Source organism: Urocampus carinirostris, chromosome 18 (genome assembly GCF_059441175.1).
Source record: "Urocampus carinirostris isolate Australia breed hairy pipefish chromosome 18, RoL_Ucar_1.0, whole genome shotgun sequence".
NCBI lineage: Eukaryota > Metazoa > Chordata > Actinopteri > Syngnathiformes > Syngnathidae > Urocampus > Urocampus carinirostris.
Genome location: NC_142366.1, coordinates 28,914,400 through 28,931,859, shown reverse-complemented (window position 1 = coordinate 28,931,859; position 17,460 = coordinate 28,914,400). Strand labels below are relative to the sequence as shown.

Below are 17,460 nucleotides of genomic sequence, written 5' to 3'. Positions count from 1 at the left end.
CCTGTCCAATATCAACTCGGGCATTTAGTATCAATCTCGTCAGCCTCTGGCTTCCTATCATTTCACGCCATACTGCTGCCTAACGTGCATGACTCCCTATTTCCCGTAAAATAAAAGGCTTGTGTGAGTAACGTCACACGTTTGGGTCCTGATCCTGTTCTGGTTCATGACAGAGGTAGGTAGAGTAGCCCAAAAAAAAATCACTCAAGTCAAATCACTGTTACTTCAGTATAATGTGACTCAAGTAAAAAGTAGTCGTCTGAAATATTACTCGAGTAAAACTAAAGTACTTTGTGTAAAAAAATACTCAAGTACTGAGTAACGACAGTAGCGTCTTATTTATCGTTTTTTTTTTTTCAACGAAATGATCAAATCATTGAAGTCTATCCAATCCACAATAAGCTTCAATTCATTGAAAAAAATAGATGAAAATAATAAAGGTACATTCAATGACTTTAACAAACAATAAAAGTAGTATCCATCTGCGGTGAAGAACAAAAAGGGGTCGGAAACTCAAAATGTTAAAAGAGTCATATTGGACCCTTTGAGACTCTTTGTGATTAAGGACTATACAAAAAAAACTCACTTGTATGAGCTTTTAGTAATAAAATATAGTGAAATAATACTACTTCTAGGTAATAGTACTTCCAGGCTTTCTGTGTCACTCGCTGTTCTTTGATCTAGTTGTCATCAGGGTGGCAGTAGCTCAGGAGATATAATCTTGGGATAAAGAGGACGCAGGTTCGATTCCCAGCTCCTCCGAGTTATATGTTGAAGTGTCCTTGGGCAAGACACCGAATCCCTAATGACCCCGATAAGCAGGTAGGCGCCTTGCATGGCTGACTCTCTATTGGTGTGTGAGTGTGTGTATGAATGGGTAAGTGTGAAGCACATTGTAAAGCGCCTTGGGAGGTCTTCATTGACTTGAAAAGCGCTATAAAAATGCAGAACATTTACATCAGTAGTTACACACAGGCTGACAGGACAAGTGCACGTTTTAATCCATCTCCATCCACGTTGAAGGATAAACATGGCAGCAACTTAGCTAAGGATTCCACTGTTTAAGAAATACCTTATACCTCGAACATTGGTATGATGGTTCATGTATTTTATGCCAATGATTCAAATCAAATTTTTTGTGTACGACTAGGAGGCACTAAATATTACACACTGTCCCTTTAAGATAAGCCATTTTTTCTATGCTACAGTGTGTATATGAATAGCTTTCTCGTTGTTCCATTTAAACAATAAAGATGTAGGTTTATGGATTTGTAACTGTTCCTCACCTGACACAAATCCCACTTAATGACGGTTATACATCCTAACAAAAAATAATCAAGTTTAGCCCAGCCTTACCAACATTTCCGCTATACCTGCGAGTCGAAGTACTCGGCAAAGAGTTGCGATTTGCTCTTCAGCAGAGTCACCAAGTTCTTAAACATGTCGCTCGTTCGCTCGTAGGCGGCATCGTCTCCCTCGTTCCTCACACCCTGCGTGAGCGCACGGAAAAAGGGAAAAAAAAAGCACTTTCATTAATTGCGAGCAAAACCGCAGCCTTAATTCGACCCGCATGCCAATTTTAGAGGAGAATCTCCGAAAAGGGAAGTGTAAAGCCGCGTTAACCGCTAAATTAGGTTTAAGACACTACCGTATTTTGAGGTTTGGTTCCCGTCAACCGTTCGGTGCCAGGCTGCAGTTTTGACACTGCCGGGCTGAAATATTTCCAGGTGAAGAAACAAGAGACGGGAAAACCTCGGGCTTGTCGGCCAACGTGTAAATTACCTTCTCAAATGATTGAAAACAGCTTTAAAGAGGGACAATGTTTACTGTATGGGAAACTTCGGTGTTCCCGATAGGACGCTGAAAGACCCCATTATCTAATAATATAAGCATATCTTGTTTAAAAAGAAACGGGGAGAAAAAAATTCCAAATAAATGAAGCGGCAACTGTAAAATAAGCACGCTAACCACCGTCTAAAAATAAGGGATACGGTGGTTCATCTTTATACGAGCCCCTCTAACATATACGACTTTTACTCGCTCGCTACGAAGCACTTGTCCTCAAATAGTTGGGTGGGACCCCCAGGCTCCGTAAAGGGGGCGCAGGCGTGTTACACATCGGGAACATTTTAAAAATATTTTTCAGAATAAAGTGTAATTGCACCTCCGCAACACTAGGGCGCAGTCGCGCTTTGTTTACATTTAGCCTCCACGCAGTGCATGAAGCGTTGAGTATGAAGTGAGTTCAAGATTCAGATGAGCTGACCTGTCAATTATTGAATGGCGCGTTACACATCGGGAACATTTTTAATATCTTTTTCAAAGTGCAATTGCACCTCCGCAACACTAGGGCGCAGTGGCGCTTTGTTTACATTTAGCCTCCACGCAGTGCATGAAGCGTTGAGTATGAAGTGAGTTTAGAGTTCAGATGTGCTGACCTGTCAATTATTGAATGGGGTTAGGTTCCCCCCGTTAGTAGTTTTAGGTATTGCAGCTACAGTTAAAACCTTCCTGTTGTAAACAGTCTTCATGTTCTCCGTCTGAATTTCAGTTATTTTAACCATAGAGTGGAACCAACTGTAAGTTCTTGCTGTAAACTGTTGTTATAGTTTGATATCTTTGTTGTGTTGAATGTGGTGATAAAAACGCTACATTTTAAATTTCAAAAAGATCGTTTATAGGCGTTAACTATGCTAATTAGCTAAACTGTTGAGGCATTTAGCCTTTAGTTAAGCTTCATTTGCATGATACTTAGTGTGCTTTGTGTAAAATTAATGCATTTTGTCATACTTACTGTCACTATCTAAATACTCTATTTCAAAGAGTACAGAGACAGGCGAAGGGAGATAGGGTAAAGAGACAAACAAAGATATCCTCCCGAAAGCTAAAGCGAAGCATTTGAGCACTTCACTGCGACCACAGAGGGAGACGAACAAAGACCGGTGTGCTTCTATGTTGAAAAATTCTTGGCAACGGCAAGACGCTTGATTTTTTTTCCTAGCAAATCCGGCAGAATGGCGTATATATCGAGAAATCAATTATTTATCCCCACCAATGTAATGTGATCAGTTAAAAAAGGAGAAATCGATCATGGGGTGGAGCGCGAGAGGATTTTTTCCAAAGGAGAATAATTGAGAATCGCTGCCATAAAGGAAGGAATTAAGCTGGCATGAAGAGGTACTATTGTATATGATTCTCAAGGTTTGGTACTCACCGTGTTGAGAAAAACCCCGCTGCTGCTACAGGTGACGTAAAGAGTCTCGGTGTCGTAAGGTTCGATTATCAGGTAACACATTTCACCTTCCATCTGCCGCCACAGAGGGGCGCGGCATCCGTTTTGAAATTCGTAGTCTGGGAAAAATGGGAAATAAGTGGGATTGAAAAGCATACTGCATTGAAATCGCAATACTGAGCAACTTGAAGATCAACATAAAATACAAAAATTTTACACTATAAAAACGGTATAAATATACACATTTCTTTGCAGACGTGATCAATTCTTCTCATTTTGCAAAGACTTTGAAGATGTGTCTAATTTTCCGGATTCAAAGGCAAACAACTGCCAGAAATTTATGGATCCATAAAACCTTATAGTCCAGGAAATATGATACTAATAAACACAGTTGTGAAAAGACACCAATTTGATATCAATGGAGATTTTAAAGCTCTGACAGCACAAAATAGATTCAGAATTTAGCAACATTAAAATAGGCCGGTTAGGATGACTGACTCAAATGCAATTTTGTGAAGTAAAAATCTCATTCAAACCTGATGTGTATTGAACAGACTTTAACACCTTATTCTCCCCAGGACCACAAAAACCCTGCAGGTATTCCACTTCGTTGTCTACAAATGAGGAATTCAGCTTGAATTTACTAAAAATATAGAAAATAAATTAGCACTTCACTCCGAAACATACTGTAATTATTATTCATTGAAGTGCGGTGAAAAAAAGGACACCTACTCTGAAATTTCTTTGAGGATCTTGCGTACAATCTGTTTTTCCAAATCCTTTAGAATACGGAAAATTTGGACCTTTAGTTCGGAGTTTGGATCTTGTGAGGGTCCCTTGGCAATTTTCTGCATATTGCCATAGACTGGCCCAAGGATCTTCACCAAAGGCGTCCTGTTTTCTGAGCAAAAGGAAACAAATCAAAGGTGGGTATATTGTGTTGAAAAAAACAGGAGGACTGTTGTCCGGAGAAAGTCGTTCAGAGACTTAAAACTTTATAGTTTAGTAGACACTCAAAATAACGGGAGAAACAGATTTTAAAACTTGCAGGCACAAGGAGAAGCGTGCATATAAGAAAGTTAAACCAATTCTAAAGGCCTTCCCCGAAGCTCTTTTAATACTTTTCCTAGGTCCATCTGAAAGGGTGTGTAGTCGAAACTATAATAAACTGGCGTCCTATGAAATCTCCTTTGCAGGTAACCAACAGTAAAAATCAGTGACGACCAAGAGTTTGTCAGATTTGGAGGAAGTGGTCCCTAAAGCCTGTACCTTCAATGCACGCCTTCGTTTCGTTATGCGTCTTATCGGTTTCCATATTCAAGATATAAGACAGCTGGCTGAAGTTGCGCACGGAAATAGTCGGAGGCGTGAGCTCCAACGTCGGCCGGCCGTTCTCATCTTTTTCCTTGGACTCCACCTCTCCCGTTTCTCTGAAGGGGGGGCAACACACAGGTACAGTCATACCTGTATATACGAGCACCTCTAGACATGAGAATTTCGATATGCGAGACAAAAAAATCATGCTCTACATACGAAAGAAAATCAAATTATGAGCATTCCCAGAGGCTACCACTAGAGACCACTCAACGCCAGCATCAACTCTACTCACCATTAGACACCCGATCGCACACACATTGTTATATAACGAAGCAATTTGGTTTTATCGTATTGCATCTCCTTTTTGGAACCCTACTAATTGGTTCTAAAAAGGAGTTTTCTGAGAAAAAAAGAGGATGCTGTCTCTTTAAATACAAACAAATATTCATGACGAAATGAAGACTTTTGTTATTGTGGATATCCAACAAGGAGATACTGTCTCGGAGAGTATAATTTGCCATCTTATTACAAGGGCTCTGTCAACCAGCCATGGCTGGCTTGGCTAAGAAAGCAGTGAGTGCAGGTTACAAAGCCGCATAAGAGTTTTGTGGCACTTTGCTTCATTAAAGAAAAGAAAAACAGTATACTGTAAAAAAAAAAAAAAAAAAAAAAATTTAGGTAGACGTTAATGTGTCTATGTATCATTGCCAGTCTTTCGTGTCCCTCATTCCTTCCGCAAAGTCCCCCTCCCCTGCTACCCTCCACCACACAAACACCTATCCTATATTATTACGGTATCTTTATGTTTATTACTATTTGAATGTTTTTTAGTGATCAGGAAGATGGATTGTATGGGTATTTAGAGTTAACTTGGATCCCAGAAAGGATGAGGTAGTTTTCATTTATTTCATGGCGGGAAAATTCACTCGTTGCACGAGTACTGAGGAGACCATTTCTGCCTCATGCCATGAGGCTCTTTAACTTTACCCGGGGGGAGTAAAAGCCCACATTAAAACCCCACCCCACATTTGCATATAACCCTATTCTTATTACAGTGTGTATTTTCTGTAGCACTATTTAAATGATCTATATCAACACGTTATAATGGGTATTTTTGGATTCTATATCTTTTATTTTATTTTTCAACACAAGGATACTGCTGAAGGTGTGAATTTCCCTACGGGAATGAATAAAGTATCTATCTCTCTATATCTATGTCTACTTCCAAGCACAATTCAAGCTCGTATGTAGAGGTAGCGCTAAAAATACATACTGTTCTTGAAGTACGCGTTCAAAGATATTTCAAAATTGAACTGACAATACATCCTCCATAAAGACATTTAAAAATACAAAGAATAGGAAAAATGGGACTGACGAGACGATATACTCCTCTTCAAAGTCGGATCCTTCCAAAGAGCTGTGCCATCTGAGCGGTTCGTCAAACAAGAGCTCGGCCTCCATCGGGTGAAGGGAGGTGAAATCCTCCACGAAGAGCATGAGCTCTCTCAGCAGCACACTGTTCATCGGCGAGGATTCCAGCCTGTTGTCTACAGGGGACCACTTGGCCACTCTGGTCAGTAATGTACCCATGTTGCTGAGGGGGGGCAACAAAAAGAGTTCTTGCTTAGATTTTCCTAGAAACAAACAGTTTTCGCACTGTATTTTCCTGTTTTTAATTAGGAATGTTTTGGCCACTGAAGCTGTTCTGTCCCTATGAAACATGCAATCCAAGATTTTCCAAAATCCTTATCGCGTAAGTATATTTTACTCAGTCTAACACCAAATTTTGAACCACACACATACTATTTCTATAGAATTTACAAATTGCTACTTTTTCGTACTTTCATTTTTTCCTGATGTATAAGTCGTATAGTTCATATCAAATTCCAAGCAAGAAAAATTCGGAATTAGCCCAAATGCTATTTGATTTTACTTTTGTTAAAATGATCAATTTAAGTGCTTAAAATTGAGATGTTATTTTGCTGGAGGTAGAGCGCTCGTCTTGGGATCAAGAGGTCGCAGGTTCGATTCCCGGCTCCCCTGTGTTATAAGTGGACGTGTCCTTGGGCAAGACACTTTATCCCTAACGCCCCCAATAAGCAGGTAGGCGCCTGCATGGCTGACTCCCTATTGGTGTGTGTGTGAATGGGTAACTGTGAAGCACATTGTAAAGCGCTTTGGGAAGTCTTCAATGACTTGAAAAGCGCGATTTAAATGCAGACCATCTACCATTTAATTACCTATAACTAAAGTTTTTATAAGTATGTTTATTTATAAATTGGAGTCTTCCAAATAGATGACATGGTTCATTTATAAACAATTGAAAAAGAATTTGTGCGTTCAATGCAAACAAGAATGAGTTCACAGGTTCGAGTTATCTTTACACTTCATAAATCGCTAATGTATTGGGTTTGAGATTCTAATTTAATGTTTAGTATATAATACAATCAATCAGTTTTCCCCTCCTGGCCTGACCCCTTTAGAAAACCTTTTGTATTAGTAAAGTCACTGCTGTCAAGGCTGCTCCGGTCCAAACAGCTCCTTCCTAACCAGCAGTAGAAAACAGGAACGACGAGAACGTGGACTTGTTCGGAAGCGACAAAAACGATGAGGAGGCGGCCCGTCTCAAACAGGAGCGCGTGGATTCCTATGCCGCCAAGAAGGCCAATAAGCCTGCTCTCGTCGCAAAATCGTCCATCTCGTTGGACGTCAACCCGGTAAGTTAGAAACAGAACACGTGCAGCAGCTAAAACAGGAGTGTCAAACTCATTTTAGCTCAGGGGGCCAGAATAGTAGATTAAGGAGAAAGGAGGGTGAAAAAGAGGGAGTGAGAGAAAGAAAGGTAGAAAAAGAAATGATTAAACGGGGGCATAATGAGACAAAAGACAGAGGGTGAGACTAAGAATAGGGAAATGAGGAAAATAGAACTAGACAGTGAATAGGAGAAAGAGAAAATGGAGCAGGAGAAGAAAAAAGATGGGGATAGAAAGAAATGGTAAAAAGATGGAAAAATAGGAAGAAAGGAAAGGAAACGAGAGAATGAAATGGAAAAAAGAAAAATGTAGAGTGAAATCAAAAGGAGAAACCAAACGGAAAGAGGAGAAAGACAGGCAGCATAAAAGAGAGCGTTCTCCATTCGGGCCCCGGTGCTGTGGAATACTGTTCCCCCTGAGATTCGATCTGCAACCTCAGTGGGAATGTTTAAATCTAAACCTAAAACACACTTCTACTCTATAGCATATGAATAACCTATATTCTATGTTGATATCTGTGTATTATTTACCCTCATGTAGGTTTTAGACCAGGGGATGGTGTCATAACAGTCTATAGTCTGCAAAGTTTGTGCAGGCCTTTGAGACTCCTTGTGTTTAAGGGCGTCACAAATGAAATGATCTGCATTTATATAGCGCTTTTCAAGTCAAGACTTCCCAAATAAACATGACTTGACTTAGTCTTTTTCCCAGACTAATACTCCCTCATCATTCAACATTCTGGGGAATCAATCAATCATGAAATACACTCTGAAATAGTGTTTTTTAAAAGAAGTTCTGGGCAATTGTTTTGGACAAAGAAGCTTGACTACTTGTACGTCTAGTTTGGGATTTACACAATTTTAACTATTTTCTTCACTGTTTTTTCCGGTACCGTTTTACTCCGGATAACGTTAAGATTAGGAGACTTACCTTGTTTTTACTATTACCACTTAGCAGGTGGTATATTTGATGTTTATGACATCATCCGTTTTAAGGACTTTTCACATGCCAGAACCTCAGCGGCCAGCTCCCTTCCTGTTGCTAGGATACAGCCAAACAAAAAAAAGCTGGTAAGAATAGAAATATTGAAATGTAATAATTGCTTACTTCTAGGCAAACATGTTCAATAACACGGCATCTAAAATGGTACCAAAAGTCAGGAGTCCAAATAACGTGCATTTTAAGAGCTCCCAAACTTTGTCAAATGAATCACAATTATCTTCCACGCATCCGAGGAGAAAATAAATGTATACAAAAGTCACATTTTACCTGCGATCTGCGTTAATTTCACACTGGAGTTTGAAAGCTCTCGAAGCGGCGCATTTCCTGTTATGATCGCGTCGCCATGGTTACTGATGACGACACAAATTGAATGTTCATAAAAAAACTGCGGAATCGGAGGTTAAAGACAACAGTTTTGGAGTGACTTCACCCGACGTCATACATGTTTTTCTTCCGTGGCAAGTTTTTTTTCCTTTGGCGCTCGCATCACGTAAAAAAACCGTTTTCTTTCGAGTTTATAGGCCACAACGTGAGTCGCTCAAGCTCAACGATCCCGCGTGCGTACTCTTCTTTATGAGTCCTTATTATTTACAAGAGAAAATAAAACGGTGTAATCGCTTTTTATCGTAATATGGGACGTTTTTCCTTCCGAGCATCAAAAAAAGAAATGGGGAATACATCGGTACAACAAAATAAAATCCCCATAAACATACAATTAATTATTCGTTTGTTGTCATATCAAAAACATAACAACGTAAAAATGAAATGCATGGAGGTGCTATTTGACATGATTCTAAAAATATCGGCCAGGGATAGCAGTAATAAGTAAATAAAAACAGTACTGTATTGCACTTCCAGATGTTACACTTGCTTGGTTGTTAAAGGGACAGTGTCTATAATTTAGTCCCACTGTAGTAAAAAGAAAACAATTTTATATATATATTTACATACATTAAAAATCAAAATGAGAAAAACTAAATCAATCTGATATATTACCAATCGCCACTATTCCAGTTAAATATCATTTTTCTGTATCTATAATAATAATAATATAATAATGCATTTTATTTAAAAGGGCCTTTCAGGCCACCCAAGGACACTGTACAGACAATGAAAAAAAATACAATTTAAAAAGTTGTAAGCGAAATAATAAATAAAAACAAGACATCTATATACCACACTTTAACAAAATGACTAAAGGCATTTCACAAAAGAATATATTTTTCACTGATCACAATTAGAGAACATTAATGACTTTGGTATGGAAAACATTCTAAAGGTTACACTAGCCAGCAATTAGTAAGAAGTATTCAGGCACTAGTCTTTCACACCGCTCTAGTGTGAATATGGTCCATTCTTCTTCCAGCCTCTGCCACGGTTCGGTGATTGTAGTGGGTTTGTTGACCAAGGATCATCTAGAAATTCACTATTGGGTTTAAATTGGTAGTTTGGGCAAGCCATGCCACGAAATTAATGTTTTCAACTTCAAGTAAATTCTTGACCCGTTTTGCTGTGTGACACAGAGTATTGTCCTACATAAGGATGCAGGCTGATTGGGCGATGAACGTAAGGAAGGAACCACGTGCTGTCGAAGAAGGTTCTGATACACATTTGCATTTACTCATTACAAGAAGCCCAACTCCTGCTGCAGAAATTAGGCCCCAAACCATGACACTTCCACCTATCACTGACTTGTTTACACACTGGGTTTAGTCTTTCTCTATTGTGTCGCCGAACATAATTCTTCCCATCAGACGCAGATGAATTAATTTTGCTTTCATCACTGAAGCGAACTCCGGACCAGTTATCCTCTGTCCATACAACATGCTTCTTTGCAAAGGTCAGTCCAGCTCTTGGATTTGCTAATGAGAGGTTTGGTCACTGTGGCGCTGGCCTTCCGTCAAAATGCTTTTCAATGGCTAGACACTGTATGGTGAGGCTGATCCTTGCCATTTTCAGAACTTGGGCGACTTGAATGAGTTTGTAGTTTTTGGAAGATCCAATCTTTTGAGGGTCAAACAGAGTTGCCGGATACAACCGAATGTTTGATCTTACATAACACATAGTCCAGTGTTTTTCCGAATTGCTCAGTCCACAATTGAATGGATTTGGGAGTACAGTCCATAAACATGCCCGATTAAAGTCGCCGTCGACGATAAAGCTCCGTTGGGGTGTGCAAGCTGCTGTTTATTGATAGCAGCGGGCAGGAGATTTGGCGCTATGCTAACGTTAGCATCCGGTGAAACGGTTAGCGGTGGAAAGTAAACAGCAAACACAAAGACCACAGTTAACTCTCCTGGTACATAGAAGGGTCTGCACGATACTGCTAGAAACTCCATATCGAGTGAGCAGTGTGTGTCAATGGTTCGGCTATTATTGTAGCGCGTAGTCTCCAACCCCTGTTTTTACTGGAGTTTTCGTCTCGTTTGAGCCGGTGATGTAATGCGGCGTCGAGAAAGCCAAGACTCCGTGATGACAAAAAAAAATCCTCCAATTTCGGACGTTGTTGGTGGCGATCCGAAGCTCAATTCACTCATACCTCCTAAAATGCATTCTAAAATCCCATTTAATACAAAAAAATGATAAAAGGCTGGTTAATTGGGCCATAATTAAAACCAAGTCTTTCTTCATTAACGTATTGAGCAAAATGCTCCCCCGTCCTTGATCTTTTCCAAACATCTGAAGCACCTTGGATGTGCTCAACCTCAAAGCGCTCTGTCCTGTTTATGCATTCAGCGCTTGATTAAACGACACGGCAGCCTACCGAAGTGCGTCCCGATTCGGGAATACCGTGATTGCATCCGCTTGCAAACTCCCACAACCCGGAAAACAAACACACCCTCGGGCTCGGGAGGATGTCGGCCATATTCCCTAGAAAAGCATTTCGACCCTATTCTTCTCGACAAGGTATTCCTTTGTAAACTTAACCGAAAGGTCACGACTGTTGGATATTGGCAAAAAATGGAACACAGAGGAGAAGATGACATCACATAAAAGGCGCTCTGTAAAAAGTGATTTTTATGAAGCGGTTGTACAGATGTTGGCGATTTTGCATGCTTTATCTCCTGGTGGAGGTTCGTCCTGAGTTGAGGAGCTGCAATGGAATCATCAGAAAAGTGGTCTAAAGCGCTTTGAACTGAAGTTTGTATAGTACATCAAATACTCGAGTAAAAATGTATTTACATATTACTATACGAGGGGCTCTGTATTAACAAAGTGAAAGTGATTCAGCCATGCCTTATATCGACTGCTGAAATGTGATACTGCAATAAAACAATACGGCGGATAATTGCTGTTGCTTTTTCATTATTGTTTTGTGAAATTGACTTCTGTACTAGGAACCTTGATTTGATTTAATTGGAACTATAATGAAAAATATAAAGCAGTGCTTTATTTCTGTGCAACCAAGAGACCAGCCATCTAGTGGGGATTTGTGGTATTAAAATGTAAAAACACATATGCCTCATACAGAACCACATTAAACCACCTACTAAATTACATATTCACCCTTTTTATTTATGTTTTATTGATTATGAATTTAATCTTTCTTCATTTTGGGGCAAAAGTCTTATTGCAAATTGTTGCTAGCACTTTCTCAATGGGGGCACTGTGTTATAGTTGACCACTAGATGTCACCGTATTGTCAAATAAGTGCTACAAAGCCCAAGGAAGAATACAAACTACGGAGACTCAAAGTGACCGTTCGGCACCAGTTTTTTTTTCCGGATTTATTTACCCAGCTTTATCACAAGGTTTTTTTAAGGTGGTACTCAACAAAATAAGGTATTGCATGTACTGTAGTACGCCCTTCTTCTGAGCAAGCTTCGTTTCCTTCTCGTTTGTTGACTCTGGGAATATGTTAACGGAGTCCGCCATGACACTCAATGAGCTCAAACGGTGGGTGTGGCATAGTGTGGTGCTTGCAAACTTTGAATCGCGTTTATTGGCTTGTGCTGTTATAAAAACTTGCCTCTGATTGTTCGGCGCTTTTAGATTTCGAACATTAACAATTGTGATTGGCCAAAACTCCATCACTCACTACAAAACCTTAAAACCTTGATGAGCAGGTAGTTGCCTTGCATGGCTGACGCTGCAATCGGTTAGTTAGTGTGTGTAAAAGTGCTTTGGGATGTCTTCATTGACTTGAAAAGTGCTATAGAAATGCAGAACCTTTACATTTACCCTTAGCAGTATGATGTCAGACAATGAGATCAGCTCCCCCAGTGGACACTCATGTTATGTAAAATAAATGCAAATTTCTTAACTTACACGCCATTTGAAAATAACGCACTTTTAAATGACAAGTTTATTTTATTTTGCTTATTATTCAAGTTGATATAGTTCTGTTTTAATAAATGACATTATTTTACCACTTAGATTTCATTTAAGTAGAAATCACATTACAGTTCATCAACACAGCCTGGCAAATCATTGGCTCCTCTATGCCCAGTCGGGAGGACTGTGGGCTCTGCTGCGATATTGAAAGCCAGCAATCTTATAAAGGACTCCTCTCACCCTGGCCACCACCTCTTTGACCTGCTGCTATCTAGTAGGTTCCTTAAAAAAAGGATTATCTTAAAACTATTTTGTTTTAACTAATATTTCCAAAATTTTCCAATGTCTTCCAGTTTTCTTAACAAAAACCTACAATTCATAATTATTTGTGGAAAGCTTTTTTTTAAATTGTTGCTCGTTTATAAAAACATTTTTAACAATTATCACCATCAAAAAATACTACCAATACAAACATCCACTCTACTCCGACTAAGCGAATCTCTGTAGCTGATATCGCTAAATGTACTGTATTCACTTTTTTTTATACGATCTAAACTATCCCGAGTCTCTGAAGGGTACGAACCGGCAATTGTGGTTTCCAAATACAGCGTAGCGTATGTATTTCAACTGACACTCATGTACTGCCAGTGCTTTTTTTGGAGTGGATGGATGCCTGTCAAGTAGAGAGGATGGAGACAAGAGTTATGAGCAGGGAGCAATCGAGGAACACCAATGAAAACGTCTACATACTGTGTACGAGTTTCTATTTTTGCCGAGGAAGATGATGTAAGTTAATTTTGAGGTCATGCTCAAATTAAAAAGGAGTCACATTCAACCCGACTGCACCACGACACGTGATATGTTGCAAAAAAGTACTCGTTAAGTATTGACCTGCTGAGTATTTTACCCCAACCTCTTTTTGAGGATGATTAGAGTTCATAAAAGAACATTTATTGGCCAACAACAGAAAACACCAAAAAAGATTCATCGTCATCATAGTAACAGTGGAGAAAAAAGCAAACAAGGAAACCTAGCGGTTTGTTTGTTAATACCCTGATTTTCAGACATGGAAAGGCATAGACTTAGACATGTTTGGTCCAATCGTTTCACAAATGTTACTTCTGTACTTCTTAATCAATTTTTGTTTGACTCTCATTCAGCTCTCAAAGTGACAGATAATTATTTTCAATTACATTTTATTACGTTCAGACACATGCAGCTGAACTGATGTCAATTGTTCTTTCCTTTTCCAATGATAAAAGAAATACTCAACCCCTCTCTCACCCTTACTTACAGAGCGCTAATGGAATGGTCTGCATTTATATAGCGCTTTTCAAGTCAATGAAGACCTCCCAAAGAGCTTTACATTGTGCTTCACACTTTTCCCTTTTACACATTAACCAATAGCAGTGTCAGCCATGCAAGGCAACTACCTGCTATCGGGGGCATTAGGGATTCAGTGTCTTGCCCAAGGACACTTTGGCATTTAACATGGAGGAGCCCGGAATTGAACCTACGACCTCTTGATTCCAAGACGAACGCTCTACCTCCAACTAGCTACAAGTCAAAAAAGTAAAAATCGTCCTCTTGGATGCAACAGTATGTGGCAGTAACGCTTCACATACAAACTCGATAACGAGGACTGGGGCCACCCTTGGCGTCATTTTTACACACTTTTTTACATTTTTCTTTATTTAAAAGCCTGTTCTGTCGAGTCAGACTGCCGGGAAACACGACATAGGAAATCATTTCAAGCATTTTCAAGCACTTCACCCAAAAGTATTTTCCTGACCTTGAAAACACAACATTAAAATCCAAGCGTTTAAGGATTTTAAGCACCCGTACAAACCCTACGTAAAACATTGTCTGGTGTGCTGCAGGAACTTGCCCAGTTTTATTTTTGTGAGAAAGCATGCCAAAAGTTGTCAACAAAATCAAAATAGAAATGGTTAACAAATAATCCATATTTTGACTATTGTCACCATGTCTTTCGTCTGACCTTAGTGAGAAATATATGAATCAGACGGATCATTGTGAGCAGTCAAGATTAAGTCTGTAAAATGTATCACGTCACGCTCCATGTACTGAGATAACAGCTGGTTCTACTTTTTCAAAATATAAGTACCTTTGAAAACAAATATATTTGTCTTTTTTATTCTTCTGCAGGAAGGCGCCTAACTCTTGAAGCTCATCTTCCAAAAGTAAGTTAAACTTCACTTTATTTTACTGAATAGAGCATATTATTTTATGAAATCGTTATTGTTTAGTACAAAACAATACAGATTCTTCTGGTTGTTATTTTTTGAGCTGAATACTGTTTCCCCATTTTGTCTGCGCCTTACCTGGTTGAAATCGGGGAGCCGGAACAGAAGGAAGGATGAACAGCTGCATATATTAGTGTACATTGAGTGGAAAACAGTGATAAATCCAAGCAAGAATGCTCGATATTGGTTTCTCAAAATGGGGACGGTGCCCCTAAAAACCTGTATAGTGCCACCGTGCCAACAGCTACCCTGCCATTGCGATTAAACGAGAGGATCGTCACTTCTTGGAAACGATGACACGCCAACCTGAAAAGCACATGTAGATGTTAAAGGGACAGTGTTTAATATTTGTTGGTGATAAGGGATGGGCAGGGCACCTGTATGATGCAGCATGGGTAAACCAGTGAAAGCTGTCGGGCCCTGCTGTTGAAAAGAAGTGCGTTGTGTCACCCTGACCCGAGTGACATGGCCGCTTTCTTGTGTCCCGTTTCATCTGGAGGGACGAAAGCATGACCAATTTAAGTGCCGATGTGCCTAACTTGTTTGGGTGTTTGGGCATTTGGGTGGCCGCGGTCCCAAAAATTTTGTGTGTGTTTTTTGCTATTTTTTTTCTTTGTTATTGTATGTGTTTGTCTTGCTGTCGGTCACCCCTCTTGAGGGATATGATGTAAGATAGAGATGGGTAGATAGGTAAGGTAGGTTAGATAGGTTGGGTAGATACGTAGGTAGGTTAGATAGGTGCCAGACCGCTGCCTAACGTGCATGACTCCCCATTTCCTGTAAAATAAATGGCTTATGTGAGAACGTTTGGGTCCTGATCCTGTTCTAGTTCCTGACATTTAGCTTATTTTTAAAATCAACATTGTTTTATTTTTTAATTCATGCATTTTTTTACCACTAGGAGGCACTAAATAATAAATACTTTAATGGTCGGCGACACCAAAAAATTCTTAACCAAGACATATTATTTAAATCAAAGTGTTTGTTTGCATTAAAAAGTAAAATTCTGCACAAATGAGCAATACTACTAATTGTATTACCAGTTTCTATTTCTTTATTTTTTCCATCAATCAATTCCGTCTGAATGAGCACAAATGTTCCCATCATTTGCCTTGGCAAGAGCAATCTTTTAGAACAGTATTTGTACACGCCGCTTGACACTGGAACATTCAAATTTAAACCCCAGGCTTCAGATCTGGGAGGCAGATGTGCCATCCAGTCATATTTCTGGATGATTAAAACGTCAAATATAAATATGGAGCAGTGTTTCTCATCCTGTTTGGAGCCAAAACACACATTTTTAAATGAGAAATATCTCGAGGCACACCTCCAGCAGATAATGTATAGATTGAAATATGTAATTATTGCCTCTGGTTTTGAATTAGCTAGACTGGCTAAATAGGCGTAAATTACAAATCTGACAATAACATTCTCATAAAAGTGTCTATTGGTGGTGGCTGATTTATTTCGGTTAATGTTTTTTTCACAAATTTTGTTTGGAGAAGAAGTTGGAGCAACTTGCAATGGAAAATAACGTTTGCTCATTTTAGCAATTACTAATTCAACTTGTTTTTTTCTTGTTACTCTTCTGATCACTGTAAGACAGCACAAACACCCAATGGTATGCAACTTTTCTTTTGTTATTAATTTGGTGTCACCAAGTAGATATAATTATACAAGTTCCATACAAGATCTATTGGCGCACTGGTAGTTTTGGCATGGACAAAGGGGCTGTGTCCTAACCAATATCGAACAATTGTCGTTTTGTCTCCTACTCTCTCTCTACTTACGAGCATTCGACTTACGAAAAACGGTAAATGGATTTTTTTCAGGATGTCGAAAAATACTGGGACATGGCTGTAAGTCAGATTTTGTATTGTATTTTCCGAGTACAGGACAGTACTGTAGTGCTGTCAGCATGTGGCGCTGTGAGAGGCCACCCAGCATCCACCCTGAAGAAGAAATCTGGCTTCCTCTTCTTAGTTCATGTGTAAACTTCTATACTGTATCTCCAGCACACTAAAAACGTTGACATTTTTATTTTTTAATACCTTTTGCATCCATTCAATATGGTTGGTGTAAATGTAAATGGTCTGCATTCATATAGCGCTTTTCAAGTCAATGAAGACTTACCAAAGCGCTTTACAATGTGCTTCACACTTTTACGATTTACACACCAACTCACCGATAGCAGCGTCAGCCATGCAAGTACTTGCTTGCTATCTGGGGCGTTAAGGATTCACCGTCTTTCCCGAGGACACTTCGACATATAAGACGGAGGAGCCGGACATCGAACCTGCGACCTCTTGATCCCAAGACGAGCGCTCTACCTCCTGAGTGCACTAAGTGTAAAGAGGTGAATCGTTTCTTTAAAATGAAAATGGAATAAGGAAGCTTGATGCGGTTGAGAAAATGGTTGGATCGCTAGACGTGAGCCATGTTTCCATAAAACACAGCAAATTACACTCCCTGTACGCTTTGATGTATTTCACTAGCACAGCCAGTTTGTCGGTCTTATTTAGAATAGAATAGAATATACCTTTATTGTCATTGTTACAAAATGGGTTAACATATTGTAACAACGAAATTGGTAGAGTTCACATTTCCAATGGTTACA

General features: G+C 39.4%; 1 protein-coding gene and 1 long non-coding RNA gene across 2 annotated transcripts in view; both read right to left on the bottom strand.

The window, feature by feature from the left end:
* Positions 1-8,765, bottom strand: part of odad2 (outer dynein arm docking complex subunit 2) — a 56,403-nt gene extending 47,638 nt beyond the window's left edge. The window contains exons 1-9 of the mRNA XM_088322555.1: positions 8,747-8,765; positions 8,572-8,654; positions 8,233-8,343; positions 5,925-6,143; positions 4,502-4,662; positions 3,965-4,133; positions 3,769-3,875; positions 3,215-3,351; positions 1,374-1,490 (exon numbers count right to left, since the gene is read on the bottom strand). Coding sequence (XP_088178681.1) covers positions 1,374-1,490; positions 3,215-3,351; positions 3,769-3,875; positions 3,965-4,133; positions 4,502-4,662; positions 5,925-6,139 — 906 coding nt within the window. The 5' untranslated portion in view covers positions 6,140-6,143; positions 8,233-8,343; positions 8,572-8,654; positions 8,747-8,765. The remainder of the gene's footprint in view (positions 1-1,373; positions 1,491-3,214; positions 3,352-3,768; positions 3,876-3,964; positions 4,134-4,501; positions 4,663-5,924; positions 6,144-8,232; positions 8,344-8,571; positions 8,655-8,746) is intronic.
* Positions 8,766-14,879: 6,114 nt separating this feature from the next.
* The window catches only part of LOC148348788 (uncharacterized), a 78,307-nt gene continuing 75,726 nt past the window's right edge, over positions 14,880-17,460 (bottom strand). Inside the window, exons 2-3 of the long non-coding RNA XR_015847506.1 lie at positions 15,221-15,336; positions 14,880-15,149 (exon numbers count right to left, since the gene is read on the bottom strand). This is a non-coding gene — a long non-coding RNA (uncharacterized LOC148348788). The remainder of the gene's footprint in view (positions 15,150-15,220; positions 15,337-17,460) is intronic.